This window comes from Pongo pygmaeus, chromosome 2, assembly GCF_028885625.2.
Source record: "Pongo pygmaeus isolate AG05252 chromosome 2, NHGRI_mPonPyg2-v2.0_pri, whole genome shotgun sequence".
Classification (NCBI taxonomy): domain Eukaryota; kingdom Metazoa; phylum Chordata; class Mammalia; order Primates; family Hominidae; genus Pongo; species Pongo pygmaeus.
In genome coordinates this window covers 192,393,448-192,408,901 of record NC_085930.1, presented here as the reverse complement: position 1 = coordinate 192,408,901, position 15,454 = coordinate 192,393,448, and the positions used below count along the sequence as shown (strand labels likewise).

Here is a 15,454-nt window from a genome sequence, read left to right as displayed (position 1 = left end):
AGTTCTGACGTTCCCCTCAGGTAATGTTACTAGGGTGAAGAAATGCCAGTCTCATGTGGAAAGTCTATCTTCTATCATTTATACTGGCAGTGGTTTGCATTTTGGGTAAGAAAAATCACATAAAAATGAAAAGATAACTTTTTTCTTTAGAGATAGCAGGAATGCAACTGGCTCACACTTTTTCTAGGTCTTCTGTGATCATCAGCTGCTCAGGAACATGCAAGGCTAGGTGTGCATCATAAGATAAGGGAAAAGGTAAACCAAGTGGTGTAACTGGAAAACCACCACATCAGTTTTCTGTCACAAAAACCAAGCAACATAAGTTCTTGATTTAAACTGTAGGTAACTGCCAGGAACTAGTAACAATATTATGTTATTGATTTTACTTTGTATAAAGATAAGATGGGAAAAAAACTATGATTTACTTTTGTTTTACAACTATTAATATTATGTTAAATATATGTTATGGTAATTGAGTAGGAGTGTCCTAGAGGCTTAACACGGAATGATATGGCAACTCTAGTATAAAAAATCACTTGTTTCCTGCAGAAACAACATTCTAGTCACAAGCTTGTTTAGAAATCCTTACTCACTAGGTCAGTGTTTCTCAAAGGGTGGTTTAAGGACCACCTGCATTCAAATTATTTGAAGGGCTTGCTACAAATGCAGATTTGTGCATTCCACCCCAGAACTATAGAATAGCTAGGGTTAGTCCTGGGGACATACATTTTAGCTTATTAAGGTTTCTAGGTAGAGACCTTTTACTATAATTTTTAAAACTCCTTTACTGAGGTATAATGACATGATAAACCACACATATTTAAAGTGTACAATTTGATAAGTTTTGACATCTGTATACATCTGTAAGGCATGACCACAGTAAGGATAATGAACATGCCTATCACCCCCAAAGGTTTGTTCACACCCCTTTGCATTCCCTTTCTCCTGCCCCTCCCTTACCCACCCCAGGTGACCACCAATCTCCTTTCTGTCACTATAGGTTAGTTTGCATTTTCTAGAATTTCATAAGAGATAATACAGTATGTACTTTTTTTTTTGGTCCGGCTTCTCTCCTTTGCATAATTATTCTGAGATTCGTCTATGTTGCATTTTGTAAACAATAGTACATATTTTGGTTGTTGCTGAGTAGTATTTCATTGTTTGGCTAGACCCCGTTTTCTTTATCCATTTACTTGTTAATGAACATCCGATTTGTTTCTGCTTTGGGGCTATTTTGAATAATGCTGCTATGAACATGCAAGTACAAGTCTTTGTGTGGACACGTGTTTTCATTTCTCTTGGGTAAATACCTAAGAGTGTAATGGTTAGGCCATATGGTAGGTGTATGTTTAATTTTTTAGGAATTTTCTAATTACTTTACAAAGTGATTATACTATCTTCCATTTCCATAGTAATGTATGGGAGTTCCACTTGTGCCATGTCCTCACCAATACTTGGTATTGTCAGTCTTTTAAATTTTCAGATTTCTAATAGGGGCATAGTGGTATGTCATTAGGTTTTAATTTGCTTTTCCCTGGTAGCTAATAGTTGAGCATCTCTTTATGTGCTTTTTTGCCATCTTTATCTCTTCTTTGGTGAAGTGTCTGTTCAAATCTTTTGCTCATTGTTTTATTATTGACTTTTGAGAGTTTTTATGTATATCCTAGATACATGTCCTTTTAATGCTTTGTAAATATTTTCTTTTAGTGTGTGGCATCTTTTTCTCTTAAGAATAACTTTTGAAGAGCAAAAGACTTTAATTCTTATAATATTTAATTTTAAAAACTGTATGTATCATGCTTTTGGTGTCCTGCCTAAGAAATCATTATCCAAAAGCCATAAAGATTTTCTCCCTATGTTTTCTTCCAGAAGTTTTATAGTTTTACATTTAGGTCTCTGATCCATTTTGAGTATTTGTTTGTTTGTTTGTTTCTGTTTTGGATTTGTATATGTTGTGAGGTATGGATCAAAGTTCAGTCCTTTGCATATTGATGTTCTAGTTTTTCCATTGCCAGTTGTTAAAAACACTATTCTTTCTCCAGTTGATAATTTATGTAAGTGCATCTATTTCTGGATGCCTGATTCTTTTCCATTGATCTATTTGTCTACCTTGACATCAGTCCCTCACTATCTTGGTTACTGCTGCTTTCTAATAAGTCTTAAAATGAGGTAGTTAGAGTCCTATAATTTTGTTCTTCCTTTTTAAAGTTGTTTTGATTATTCTGTGTCCTTTATACTTCTATATATATTTTAGAATCTGCTTGTCAACTTCTCGAAAAACCTTATTGAGATTTTGATTAGGATTATGTAAAATCTCTAGACCAATTTGGTGAGAATTGACTTCTTAACAATATTAAGCTTAATCTAAAATTTAAATTTTAACTGACTCCCCTGCTGCCTTCCTGGCCCTGCAGAAAAAGACAAGTTTGTTATGAAGACATGATACTTATTCTGTTGAAAATTCGGAAAGAGATTTCTCAAGCCCTCCTTAAGGCCTGCACTGTGCTTTATAGGTTGTGACAGGAATGCAAAAATCTAGATAAGAAGCAAAACCAGGCTCCAGCATGTGGTTTAGATAAAAGAAAAACACTACTGAACTGAAAGGCCCAGAGGTGTTGTGCCAGCCCCTTCCTTTTACAGATGTGCAAGCAGAGGGTCAATTTTACATAACTTATCCGCAGCAGAACCGAGTCTCCTGAGCCTGGTGCACCAAGTAGGGTCTGATGAAATGTCTCTGTGAGTGACGCAAATGGCAAGGGCTCTAAGAATTCAGAGAGGGCCCACAGTGGATGGTGAGTGAGCGGGAACCAGGGCCCTGGGCTGAACCAGGAACAGAATGCAGACTCAGGCTGTCTGGATACCCTTGAGGGTATCCGGGCAATGTTGAGAAGATGGTGTCCCAGGTTCCAGGATCGGGAATATCAGGTTCCAAGATCGGGAATATCAGGTTCCAAGGTCAGGAATATCAGGACTGTCAGTACCTTATGCCTGCCGAGAACTTTACAAAGCTCTGACATATAAACATTATCACCTAGATTCATTATTACACCACCCTACAACACCTTTCAACCTTTGTGGATTGTTAAGCATAATAACGCTATACACTGGCCAAAGAATACAGTGACCTTAGGGCCATGGGTGAGAGGAATGCACTGGGAGCCAATGAGGGATGTAGAGAGAGGGCCTCTCGGAGATAACCAGACAGAAGAGGACATTGTACCCAGGTGTTATGGAGTCAGCTAGGGCTTGGGCAGGGAAGAGAAGAGTGTCATTAATGGGTGAGACGCAGTAGCACAAGAAGCCGAGGAGGGAGGCAGGCACTGAGGTTTGGGACAAGCTCCTCAGCTGTGGCATGAATGCCTGTGATCTAGAGGTGAAGGGAGACTGCAGGGAAAGATCAGGCCCCACCCAGAAGAGTGCAGGGGCAGGCAATGCTGTGGGTGGGATACAAGGCAAAGCCCCAGTCCTGGCAGAAATCAAGGCCACAGTCCCATCCTAGCAACTGGGCAACACGTGGCAGTCACATCGGGAGTAAAAGGTGGGCCCAGGAACCTTGAAAATCACAGAGCTGCCCCAAAGTGAGCACATTCAGTGATGACCTGAGCCTGGCCTGGGAGAGTCAGAGATAGGGTGGCAGGAAAAAGATTGAGACGGCCTCAAATATTGGGCCGAGGAATTTGGCTTTTATGCTGTGGGAGGCAGTGGGGAGCCTCTGGAGGTTGAGATCTGGTGTTATTCTCATACCTGGGACAACACTTTAGTAAAGAATGTGATTCTTATCGCTCTCCCAGGGACTCATGATTTTTTCCCTCATCAAGTCACATAATTTGGGCTCACATGGAAAAAATGAGCATTTGGGCACTGTTTATTCCTTAATTCAGTATTAATGGAGCTAACTGTAGAAACTTGGATAGACCCAGAACCAATGCATGCAGGAGACTCAGCAGGATGGGCTAGAGACGTGGGGGAGGATGCCAGGACCACGTGAGCCCAGGGACTGTAGCAGCATTTTCTGAATTCCTGGGAAAATACGATCAAGACCTACACACCTTTATATATTTTTATAGTATTCTCTCTATGCATATATGTGTATTTAAAAATAATAAGTAAAATCAATTCAAATTAGCTTAAATTTGAGAGTGCTGTTTTTTGTTTTTTAAAATTTTAGACCAAGGAAATCCGCAGTTTGAAATGAGCACGAGGTGAGTACTGATTTTTTTATTTTAAAGACCTGTCAAATGCTTCAGATGTTCCGTATTGAGTCCATGTCATTGCTTTTATTGCTTTTCTTCCCCCAATACTTGGCTTATTACAAGGGATTTCCAATTTTTAAAACATATTGGCTGGGCGCAGTGGCTCACGCCTGTAATCTCAGCACTTTGGGAGGCCAACGCAGATGGATCGCTTGAGCCCAGGAGTTTGAGACCAGCCTGGGCAACATGGTGAAACCCTCTCTCTAACAACAAAAAAAAAATACAAAAATTAGCCTAGGGTGGTGGCGCACTTGTAGTCCCAGCTACTCAGGAGGCTGAGGTGGGAGGATCACTTGAGCCCAGGAGGTCAAAGCTGCAGTGAGCCTAGATCACATCACTGCACTCTAGCCTCTGTGACAGAGCAAGAGCCTATCTCAAAAATAAATAAATAAGTGCATAAATACATGAATAAATATAAAAAATTAAATAATAAATCAGTTCCCAACCCCACTGCTAGCCTAGGATATTAAATCAGTTCCCAACCCCACTGCTAGCTAGGATATCTTTTCTGGTGCATGCTTGCTGTATTGCCGGTTGAGGTAGATCTGCCAGTTCGAAACCTCCCCTAATTGCCCTTGCTTTTGGCTGTTTTCTTGAGCTTTCTATTCCATTCCTATTTTCACAAGGCTGCCCTGCCTCCTACTTTACTGAGTGGGCAAATGCACCCTCTGATATTACCTCCTCTGGCTTCCCCCTCTGCACTCAGAACTCTCCTGATCATCTTCCTTTCTTTATTCCCCCTTGTCTGGGAGGAAGATGTGCTCACACTTCTTTCAGGGTTAAGTCTTCACTGGTGCTCCTTGCCTTATCTATTACTGTGACTTACAATCTTCGTCTATAGTTCCTCTTCCTGTCCAAAGCACTCAGGGATACTCAATATATGTTTGTTGAAAACGCCTGTCTACTGTGATCCAGTTCTGATACAGGAGTCTGCTTAGTTTTTCTAAGCTCATTTAGCCTGATCCTCATGGAACCGCCACTAGACCCTAACACAAAAAGATGAGAGAAGTGGAAAAGGTGAGGGCTCTAGAAGGCAGCTGTTTCTCCCCCTCCTCTCTGCCCCTACACTCTTACGGACTACTCTATTGCAGCATTTAATATGCTATAATTTTATGATGTGTTTACATTTTCTCCCACTAGACCGTGAATTCCTCTAGGGCATGGAGGTTGTCTTATTAGTTTTAGCTTCCCTCAGGCCTCATCTACCAGGGCCAGGCACTTTTGTAGGTGCTCAGTAAATATTTAGTGAATAAACAAATGAAAGCACTCATTGAATAATCAGATGAGGCCAGCAAACCACTCTGCAAGCAAGGCCAGGGGTGATGAGGTTTAGTTCAGGCATATCGTATTCCTCTTGGACCTCCAATGCTTAGTAGGTATTTATTCACTGGATTCGTCTAACCCAAAAGAGTTACTATAATAGTTGGCATTTTGGGTCAGTAAAGAGGAAGGAGGGAGCTGTAGTGAGCCAGTGAAAACATTTTCGAGAAGACAAGGGGATTATTCCTCCTCACCTCTCCCCGCTTTAAGATTTGTAGCCATGTAATCCCAGCACTTTGGGAGGCCAAGGCAGGGGGATCACAAGGTCAAGAGATCGAGACCATCCTGGCCAACATGGTAAAACCTCGTCTCTACTGAAAATACAAAAATTAGCTGGGTGTGGTGGCACACGCATGTAGTCATGTAGTCCCAGCTACTTGGGAGGCTGAGGCAGGAGAATGGCGTCAACCCGGGCAGCAGAGCTTGCAGTGAGCCAAGATCACGCCACTGCACTCCAGCCTGGGCAACAGAGTGAGACTCTGTCTCAAAAAAAAAAAAAAAAGATTTGCAGCCAATTAGATGTTTGCTGTGTAATCCAATAAGAAGTGTCCTTTGGACATTTCCTTACTGCATATCACCTACTGAGCTGAGGCAGGTCTTCAACTACAGGTAAGGGAGGAGCAGCAGGTCCTCGAGACCTAGACCAGAGATACACTAGGTGGGCCAGCGTTACTCCAACTGGTGGGGGAGGGATGCGTGTGTCATTCCTTCCAGTGACTCAATATTCATGTTTATTTCTCTAAAGCAAAGGCAATGGAGCAGGATGTGGACCGTGGATTGAAAATATGAAAAGAGCTACCACTAGCAAGGAAGACCCAGCCTCCAGCACAGGAGGGATTAAAGGTAGGGAGGGTCCCATGGGAGAGTGGAGCACAGAAGCAGTGGGGTGATGCCGGCTGCTTAGATGCTAAGGAAGACATCACCTAGGGCCCAGCCCTTCTTTAGTTAAATGAGGGAGAAAAAAGAAAGCATTTTACCACCATGTGGTTTAAAATCAATTTCCTGCTATTCATTTGTGTAGAACTAATGGGGCCAGAATGAACATGAAGGGCAAATGTCTCACATTGAGAAGTACAGGAGCACCCCCTTATCCACTGTTTCACTTTCCAGGTTTTAGTTACTCTTAGTCAACTGCTGTCCAAATATCAAATGGAAAAATTACAGAAATAAACAATCGATGAGTTTTAAATGATATGCCATTCTGAGTAGTGCGATGAAATCTGGCGCCTTCCGCTGTGTCTTGCTTGGGACACGAATTATCCCCTTGTCCAGGGCGTCCCTGCTGTCTGTGCTCCCCACCCCGCCAGCCTTAGTCACTTATAGCCATCTTGGTGATTAAATCGACTGTTAGGATCACAGTGTTTGTGTTGAAGTGACTCTTATTTTACTTAATAATGGCCCCAGGCCAGGCGCGGTGGCTCACGCCTATAATCCCAGCACTTCAGGAGGCCGAGGCGGGTGGATCACCTGAGGTCAGGAGTTCAAGACCAGCCTGGCCAAGATGGTGAAACCTCATCTCTACTAAAAATACAAAAATTAGCCAGGCGTGGTGGTGTGCACCTGTAATTCTAGCTACTCGGGAGTTTGAGGCAGAGAATTGCTTGAACCTGGGAGGCGGAGGTTGCAGTGAGCGAGATGGTGCCACTGCACTCCAGCCTGGCCGACAGAGTGAGACTCTGTCTGAAAAAATAAATAAATAAATAAAGTACGCCTGTAATCCCAGCACTTTGGGATGCTGAGGCGGGCGGATCACAAGGTTAGGAGATGGAGATCATCCTGGCTAACACGGTGAAACCCCATCTCTACTAAAAATATTTTTTAAAAAATTAGCTGGGCCTTGGTGGCGGGCTTCTGTAGTCCCAGCTACTCAGGAGGCTGAGGCAGGAGAGTGGCGTCAACCTGGGAGGCGGAGCTTGCAGTGAGCCAAGATCGCGCCACTGCACTCCAGCCTGGGCGACAGAGCGAGACTCTGTCTCAAAAAAATAAATTAAATAAATAAATAAATAAATAAACAATGGCCCCAAAGCACAGTCGTGATGCTGGAAATTCAGATATGCCAAAGAGAAGCCGTCAAATGCTTCCTTTAAGTGAAAAGGTGAAAGTTCTTGATTAAACAAGAAAGAAAAAAATCACACGCCAAGGTTGCTAAGATCTATGGTAAGAAGGAATCATCTGTCCGTGACATTGTGAAGAAGGAGAAAGAAATTTGTACTCGTTTTGCTGTCGCATCTCAAACTGCCAAAGTTACGGCAGCAGTACTAAGATGAAAAAGGCGTTAAACCGGTGGTGGTGGAAGGCGAATAGAAACGCGCTCCCACTGATGGCAGTGAAGTTTGGCACTCTCTGCGGTTTTGGGCATCCACTGGGGATCTTGGAAGTAGCCCCTGAGGATAAAGTGGGACTACTGTACCTGTCATTATAAATGTGTCCAAACCCAAGGAATGTACAACTGCCAGAGTGAACCATGATGTGAGCTACGGACTTTGGGTGAATATGATATATTCAGTGTATAGGTTCATCCATTGTAACAAATGTGCCTCTCTGGTGGGGGATGGTGATAGTCGGGGAGGCCATGCATGTGTGGGCACAGGGGATATATGGGAAATCTTTGTACCTTCCTCTCCGTTTTTCTGTGAACCTAAAACTGCTCTAAAAAAATAAAGTCAGCCGGGTGCGGTGGCTCACGCCTGTAATCCCAGCACTTTGGGAGGCCGAGGCGGGGGGATCACCTGAGGTCAGGAGTTGAAGACTAGCCAGGCCAACATGATGAAACTAAAAATACAAAAAATTAGCTGGGCATGGTGGTACATGCCTGTAATCCCAGCTACTCGGGAGGCTGAGGCAGGAGAATCGCTTGAACCCAGGAGGCAGAGACTGTGGTGAGTCAAGATCGTGCCATTGCACTCCAGCCTTGGCAACAAGGGCGAAACTCCTTCTCAAAAAAATAAAATAAAATAAAATAAAGCCTTCTAAAAAAGTTTTCAAAATAAACCACATATACAGTATTACAGTAGAGAGTATTGACAGCCTGCCCAGACCCTCTTTATAGGCTGTTGGCCCCATGTCTCTGCTGCTGTGAGGTTAGCTGACAATGGCTCACAGTTGTGCCCTTCAGACAGTTGCCCTCAGCTGCCCAGGGTCGTCCAGCCAGGAAATGCCTGTGAGGTTATGTCCTCCCCTAAGGGTGGCTAATGGCCCACCAATAGCTTACTGATTCAGGGTACAGAAGCCAGTCCTTCTGTCTCAAGATGGTAACCTGTGGTGCCATCCATGCTCCAGTACTGCCCAGGGGATCAGGCTGATGCTAGACTTCTGCTAAGCCCACGTCTGTGCCTGGCTTCTTCCCTGCCCTAGCTTTGGCCCTCACTGTCTTCCAGGTTTCATCTGAAAGCCGTTTGTCAATAACACACTTGCATAGTCTGCTTCTGGGGAAACTGACTGAAGACCGTTAGTAGCAGGAGGGGTCCCAGAATGGATGGAATTCTGGTGTTGGCTCACTGCAGGCCAAATGGCCACGAGGACCTCATTATTGGTGTTAAGTGGAGTGTTGAGAGTCCTGGTGCCTGGCCTGCTGTAGCAGTTCAATTGCTCAGACCTTCACCTGTGGTGACCTGGGATTAGATACAGGTGGATGGGGACACGCCAGCTGGTGCAATGTCTCTAGCGTTTGAGAGCTTTGAGGAAAATATTATCTATCAGGAAGGTAGAGTTGGAAGGCTGTTGCTAAGAGCTTCCCATTGATGCACTGAAGAGAGAAAGTAACAGGGTCAGACTAATTACCAATTTAAAACACAGGATCAGAAGCAGGGGGCCTCCCTGCCAACATTTAGCCTCTCATCTCCTATAGCAGAGGCAGACTGGGCCGGTAAAAGTGGCAGAATTTGAGAGAAGGAAGAATTCTCAGCCTAGGTGAGTCTGCCATCTGGTCATTTTGGACTCCTAGTGCCAGTAGATGAGCAGGAAAAGTCAGATCCTGAGAGGGAAGATAAGGGACCCAAAAGCTGGGAATGAGGATGTCTGGGTAAATGCCCTTGACCTCCTGGGCTGGCAGCAGTGGCCTACTCCGCCTTGTACTACAAAGTACAGCCAAGGACCAACTGTAGCAGCAGGCGGCAGCTGTAGATTTAGTTAAGTAGGATTCTTGCTGTGTTCCCTAGTGGAAGTGTCTCCCTCAGGTACTGTACCTTGAGGAGTACCTCCTTCTGATGACCAGGACCCATTTCTCCTTCCAGTATGGTAACTGCTCTCTTTGCCTGCTGGTCTCCTGGCATGAGGACAAAGAGATAGGATTCCTCATGCCAGTAGGGCTAGGGCCTGGCTGGGGGAAGGGAAGAAGGTGAGATTCACTTAAGACAGTTCCCAGTCCCCTAAGACTATGCGGAAGCCTCAGATGAGGCATACAAGGCAATGTTTGCCCTTCTCAAGATCTGTCCCCACCTCCCTTCCTGAACCCTTTCAGGATAATAACTAGGATCAAATGACAACATGACCTGACTGGAGAAGGGGCACACAGGCCTGTGGGGGTTAACTCAAAATGTGAGAGTCTTTGAACTGTGCTTTAATGCCCACTAAAGAAGGTGCATAGCAGAAGTCCAGTTAGTCCACTTCCTCTTAGGCACCCTAGTGCCTGCACCACGGGCTCGGAAATGGAGAAGCCTTGGTAGCAGAATTGAACCCAGCAGTGCTCGGCCCCAGCAGTGAGGGCTCCGTGTCTTCAAGACTGCTCTAGCTGCTACCACTGTTAAATGTCCGACGTGCCAGCAGAGGTCAGTGCTGAGCCCCCAGTTTGGTACTGTCCCTTGAGGAGACAAGTTGATTTTATCAGACCCCTTCAGGCTAGAAAGTACAGTGTGTGATCAATCATATAGCATTGCTTTTTTTTTTTTTTTTTTTTGAGATAGAGTTTCACTCTCGTCGCTCAGGTTGGAGTGCAACGGCGCCATCAGGGATCACTGCAACCTCCACCTCCTGGGTGCAAGTGATTCTCCTGCCTCAGCCTTCTGAGTAGCTGGGATTACAGGCTCATGCCACACCCAGCTAATTTTTGTATTTTTAGTAGAGAAGACAGGGTTTCACCATGTTGACCAGGCTGGTCTTGAACTCCTGACCTCTGGTGATCCATCCGCTTCTGCCCCCCAGAGTGCTGGGATCACAGGCGTGAGCCACCGCGCCAGGCTGTATAACACTGCTTTGATCAGGGGACTCAGTATGGCAAAAGAGAATCAGCCATAGACATGTGATCACAGGACACAGTCTTACCACCACATTCAGAAGCTGGCAGCCTGATAGAGTAGTGGGACAGCCTCTTGAAAGTGAGGTGGGGCAGCAGTTTGGACATGGCACTGCAGGGAGGGAGTGCTGTCCCTCAGGATGCAGCATACAACTGAACCAATGGCTGTATTATGGTGTTATGCCCCCAAGAGGCAGAGTATATGAATCTGGGAGCCAAGAAGTCAAATGAGTTGTGACCTTGCCCATCATGACTCCAGTGATGAACACGGGGACATTTTTTTCTCCCCATGTCTCCAACTTTAACCTCAGTAGGTCTCGACAAGGGAGACACTTCCACTAGGGAACACAGCAAGAATCCTACTTAACTCAATCTGTGGCTGCCACCTGCTGCTGCAGTTGGTCCTCGGCTGTGCCTTGTCATCATTCTCTCCCTCCTACTCATTCTAGACACCCCTCTCCCCATCTGGCACTTCTACTGGTGGCATGTATAGTGGGGGTCCTAGACTCTTATCAGGCTGTGGTTCTTGGACTTGGCCATCATAGTTACAGCTGGGCGTGGGGGTATTGCGAGATGTCCTAGTGGATCACCTGAGCATCAGACATGTCCCTCTCGGCCTCTGTTAAGCAGCAGCCCTGCCTTCTCACGACGACCAGGACCCATTTCTCCTTCCACTATGGTAACTGCTCTCTTTGCCTGCTGGTCTATTGACATGAAGAGAAAGGGAAAGGATTCCACATGCCAGCTGGGATGGGGTCTGGGTAGGGGAAGGGAAGAAGGTAAGATTCACTAAGGACCTACACAATTTCCAGATGGGACAGTCAGCAGACAGGTGGGTGTGCTGTTTTGAGTGCTGTTGGTTAACCAGCCTCTCTCTGGCAGCTTACAGTAAAAATAAAGGGCTGGGCACGGTGGCTCACGCCTGTAATCCCAGCACTTTGGGAGGCCAAGGCGGGAGGATCAGGATGTCAAGAGATCGAGACCATCTTGGCCAACATGGTAGAACCCCGTCTCTACTAAAAATACAAAAATTGGCTGGGCATGGTGGCACGTGCCTGTCATCCCAGTTACTCAGGAGGCTGAGGCAGGAGAATCACTTGGACTCAGGAAGCGGAGGTTGCAGTGAGCCGAGATGATGCCACTGCACTCCAGCCTGGAAACAGAGCGAGACTCCATCCTAAATAAGTAAATAAATAAATAAAGGATATAAGCTAAGACTGTTTTACTGACTTGGATGGTGCTGAAAATTTTTAATTCTGAATTCACTTTGCCCCTGATTTGCAAAGTCCTGGCCATGTGAAAGACATAAAAATGAGAATAACTGTTGTACCTCAGAGCTAACAGAGGAAGAACCTGTCTGCCAGCCTTACTATAGGTCCCTCGTTGGGTACCTCAGGGTCTCCAAGGGGGCCTAGGAGCTATCCAGTATAGCACGTCATGGTTGTTTCTTTGCCAATTTTTGTGGCATTTCCTTTTGGGCCTAGATAATTTAGTTACTTTCATTATCATTTTTTTTGTGTGTGTTATTCAAACTTATTGGGGCACTCTAGTATTTCAATGAAGAAAATAAGTTCTAGCAAACAGCCCTCTCTGGAGAGATGGTGGGTTATTTTACATATCTGACCAATTGGTTTTAACTATTTTAAGTTTCCTTTTCTGATTATTAAAGGAATACACATGTAGAATGTCAGAAATTTAGAAAATACAGAAAAGTACAAATAAAAATACAAATCCAACATAACCAGATATAATCACCATTAATATCTTCTTGCAGACGTTGTCTATAGAAATGCATGATTTGGTCAGTTGTGGTGGCTCATGCCGGTAATCCCAACACTTTGGGAGGCCAAAGCAGGAGGATCACTTGATATCCAGGAGTTTGAGACCAGCCTGGGCAATATCGCAAGACCCCATCTCTACAAAAACTTTTAAGACGGAGTTTCACTTTTGTTGCTCAGGCTGGAGTGCAATGGCGCGACCTTGGCTCACTGCAACCTCCACCTCCTGGTTCAAGTGATTCTCCTGCCTCAGTCTCCCGAGTAGCTGGGATTACAGGTGCCCACGACCACACCTCGCTCATTTTTGTGTTTTTAGTAGAGACGGGGGTTTCACCATTGTGGCCAGACTGGTCTCAAACTCCTGACCTCAGGTGATCCACTTGCCTCGGCCTCCCAAAGTGCCGAGATTTACAGGCATGAGCCACTGCACTGGACCTACAAAAAATTTTTTTAAAAAATTAGCTGGGCATGGTGGTGGGTGTCTGTAATCCTAGCTACTTGGCAGGCTGAGGTGAAAGGATTGCTTGAGCTCAGGAGGTTGAGGCTGCCGTGAGCCATGATTGTACCACTGCACCTCTCCTGGGCAAGAGTAAGACCCCATTGCAAAACAAAGATATGCATGATTTTTTTTTAAAAAAAATGGAGCCATACTAAAATTGGGGTGACTTTATATTTTAATCTTATTGGAAATTTTCCATTAAAATTCTGATGAAATGGCCAAGGCTTTGACTGAACCAAACCATATCGGCTTGCCCTTCCCTCCTGCCACTCATCTTTGGGCTTATTCCAATCCAGAACATTTGAGGGCAGCTGGTGGCTTAGCTGGGAGGTAAAACTAGGTTATAAAGTTTCTTTGACCCACCGCCCCCACCCCCCGCCAGCTTCCAGCAGCTCTGAAAATCTAAGACAGCCAGCTCAGACTGCCTTAGGAGCTGGCAGGGACTTTGACAACAGAAATGCACAGAAAAAAAAATGTGCCCTGAGAATGTCAACATGTGGAATCTGAAAGCAATTAATTAGATGTTCTCAAGAATGATTCACTTCCTCCTGGCCAAAGATAGGCTTGCAAATGAAATAGACGTTTCAGCTATAGACCAGCCTAAGATATCCACGTTTATACTCCGGGCCACGAAGCAAAAGACTGTAACCAAGCCTAGTACCCCTAGAAATATTTTGGAACTCTCTCTGTTTGGGAGCTCTGGAGAGCTACTGGGATGGATCAGACAGAATGTGACCCCATGTATTAAATCCTAGACGACAGAGAGGGGAAATTGGTTAGCAGCACGCACAACACAATGATGAAGGGCTCAAACTCAGGTCTCAAAGACCCAGCCTCAAGTGCAGCTCCATCTCTTTGGATGGATTCTATAGCCTCTCTGTGCTTAAGTTCTTTTTATCATCTATTTTACAAAATGGAGATAATACTGTACAGTCTTGCCGTGAGGATTAAATGAGATTAAGCCCTTACGCTAGTGCCTAGATCTCTGAAAGCATGGAATTGTTAGCAGTTAGTTCCTTTCACTTGGTTCTTCCAAGTGAAAGGAAGGAAAGCCCAGGGGGTTTAGGCATTGCTTTTAAGCAGCACACCACCTCCCACCCCCAAGTGAAAATGATATCCTTTAGTTTGTGTGATTGAGATGGTCCTTAAAAAGTTGTGCATAATTGGCCAAGCGCGGTGGCTCATGCCTGTAATCCCAGCACTTTGGGAGGCCAAGGTGGGCGGATCACGTGGTCAGGAGATCGAGACTATCCTGGCCAACATGGTGAAACCCTGTCTCTACTAATATTACAAAAAAATTAGTTGGGCGTGGTGGCACGCACCTGTAGTCCCAGCTACTCAGGAGGCTGAGGCAGGAGAATCACTTGAACCCAGGAGGCGGAGGTTGCAGTGAGCCGAGATCGTGCCACTGCACTCCAGCCTGGCGACAGAGCAAGACTCCATCAAAAAAAGAAAGAAAGAAAGAAAAAAGAAAAGGAAAAAAAAGTTGTGCATAGAGAAAAATCTAGTTTGAAAGACAATAAAAATAGAATTTGCCCATTTAATATCTATGGCGTGAGCACTACCGCCGAACCAGCAGGATCTACAATGGTCTCTTTGTGCCATCCAGTGGACGGTAAGGGAAACACCATGATTTTGTCTTCAAAGTCTGTAATTTACCAAAAATATGTATGCTGGTGAGAATAATTTCAGCTCACTACTAGGTTCACTTGCTAATAAATTTCATTCCATTTGTTTAAGCAAAATAAAAAAGCTTAGAATTCTAAGCACTAAATGTGAACACTAGATTTCCTAAACCATTCAGCTTATCTGATGTGCACCAGAAAGATTGTCGACTAAGGGTTTTGAAAGAGAATACTCTCACCAGTCCTTATCTGCAGGAATTTTCATCGCACACCTTTCCCATTCTTGTCCTTCTCCACCAATACTCCTTATGCTTATCTGATACATAGACTGAGAGTGCCCCAGAGACTCGGGGTATCTGCCCCAACACACCACTAGATCTTGGCTGGGACAAAAGTCGTTCCATTCATTTTCCAAGAATGCAACTATCACTTAGAATTTTGCTATAATCAGCTGGGCATGGTGGCTCATGCCTGTAATCTCACACTTTGGGAGGCCGAGGCGGGTGGATCACCTGAGGTCAAGAGTTCGAGACCAGCCTGACTAATATGGTGAAACCCTGTCTCTACTAAAAATACAAAAATTAGCCAGGCATAGTGGCGTGTGCCTGTAGTCCCAGCTACTCAGGAGGCTGAGACAGAAGAATTGCTTGAACCCGGGAGACGGAGGTTGCAGTGAGCCAAGATCACGCCACTGCACTCCAGCCTGGGCGACAGAGCGAGACCCCGTCTCAAAAACAAACAAACAAAAA

At 44.9% G+C, this 15,454-nt stretch overlaps 1 protein-coding gene across 1 annotated transcript in view; it reads left to right on the top strand.

Moving 5' to 3' along the window:
• Positions 1 to 15,454, top strand: part of MCF2L2 (MCF.2 cell line derived transforming sequence-like 2) — a 247,265-nt gene that overhangs the window by 223,780 nt on the left and 8,031 nt on the right. Inside the window, exons 26-27 of the mRNA XM_054479976.2 lie at positions 4,169 to 4,202; positions 6,319 to 6,416. Of these exons, the coding sequence (XP_054335951.1) occupies positions 4,169 to 4,202; positions 6,319 to 6,416 (132 nt within the window). The remainder of the gene's footprint in view (positions 1 to 4,168; positions 4,203 to 6,318; positions 6,417 to 15,454) is intronic.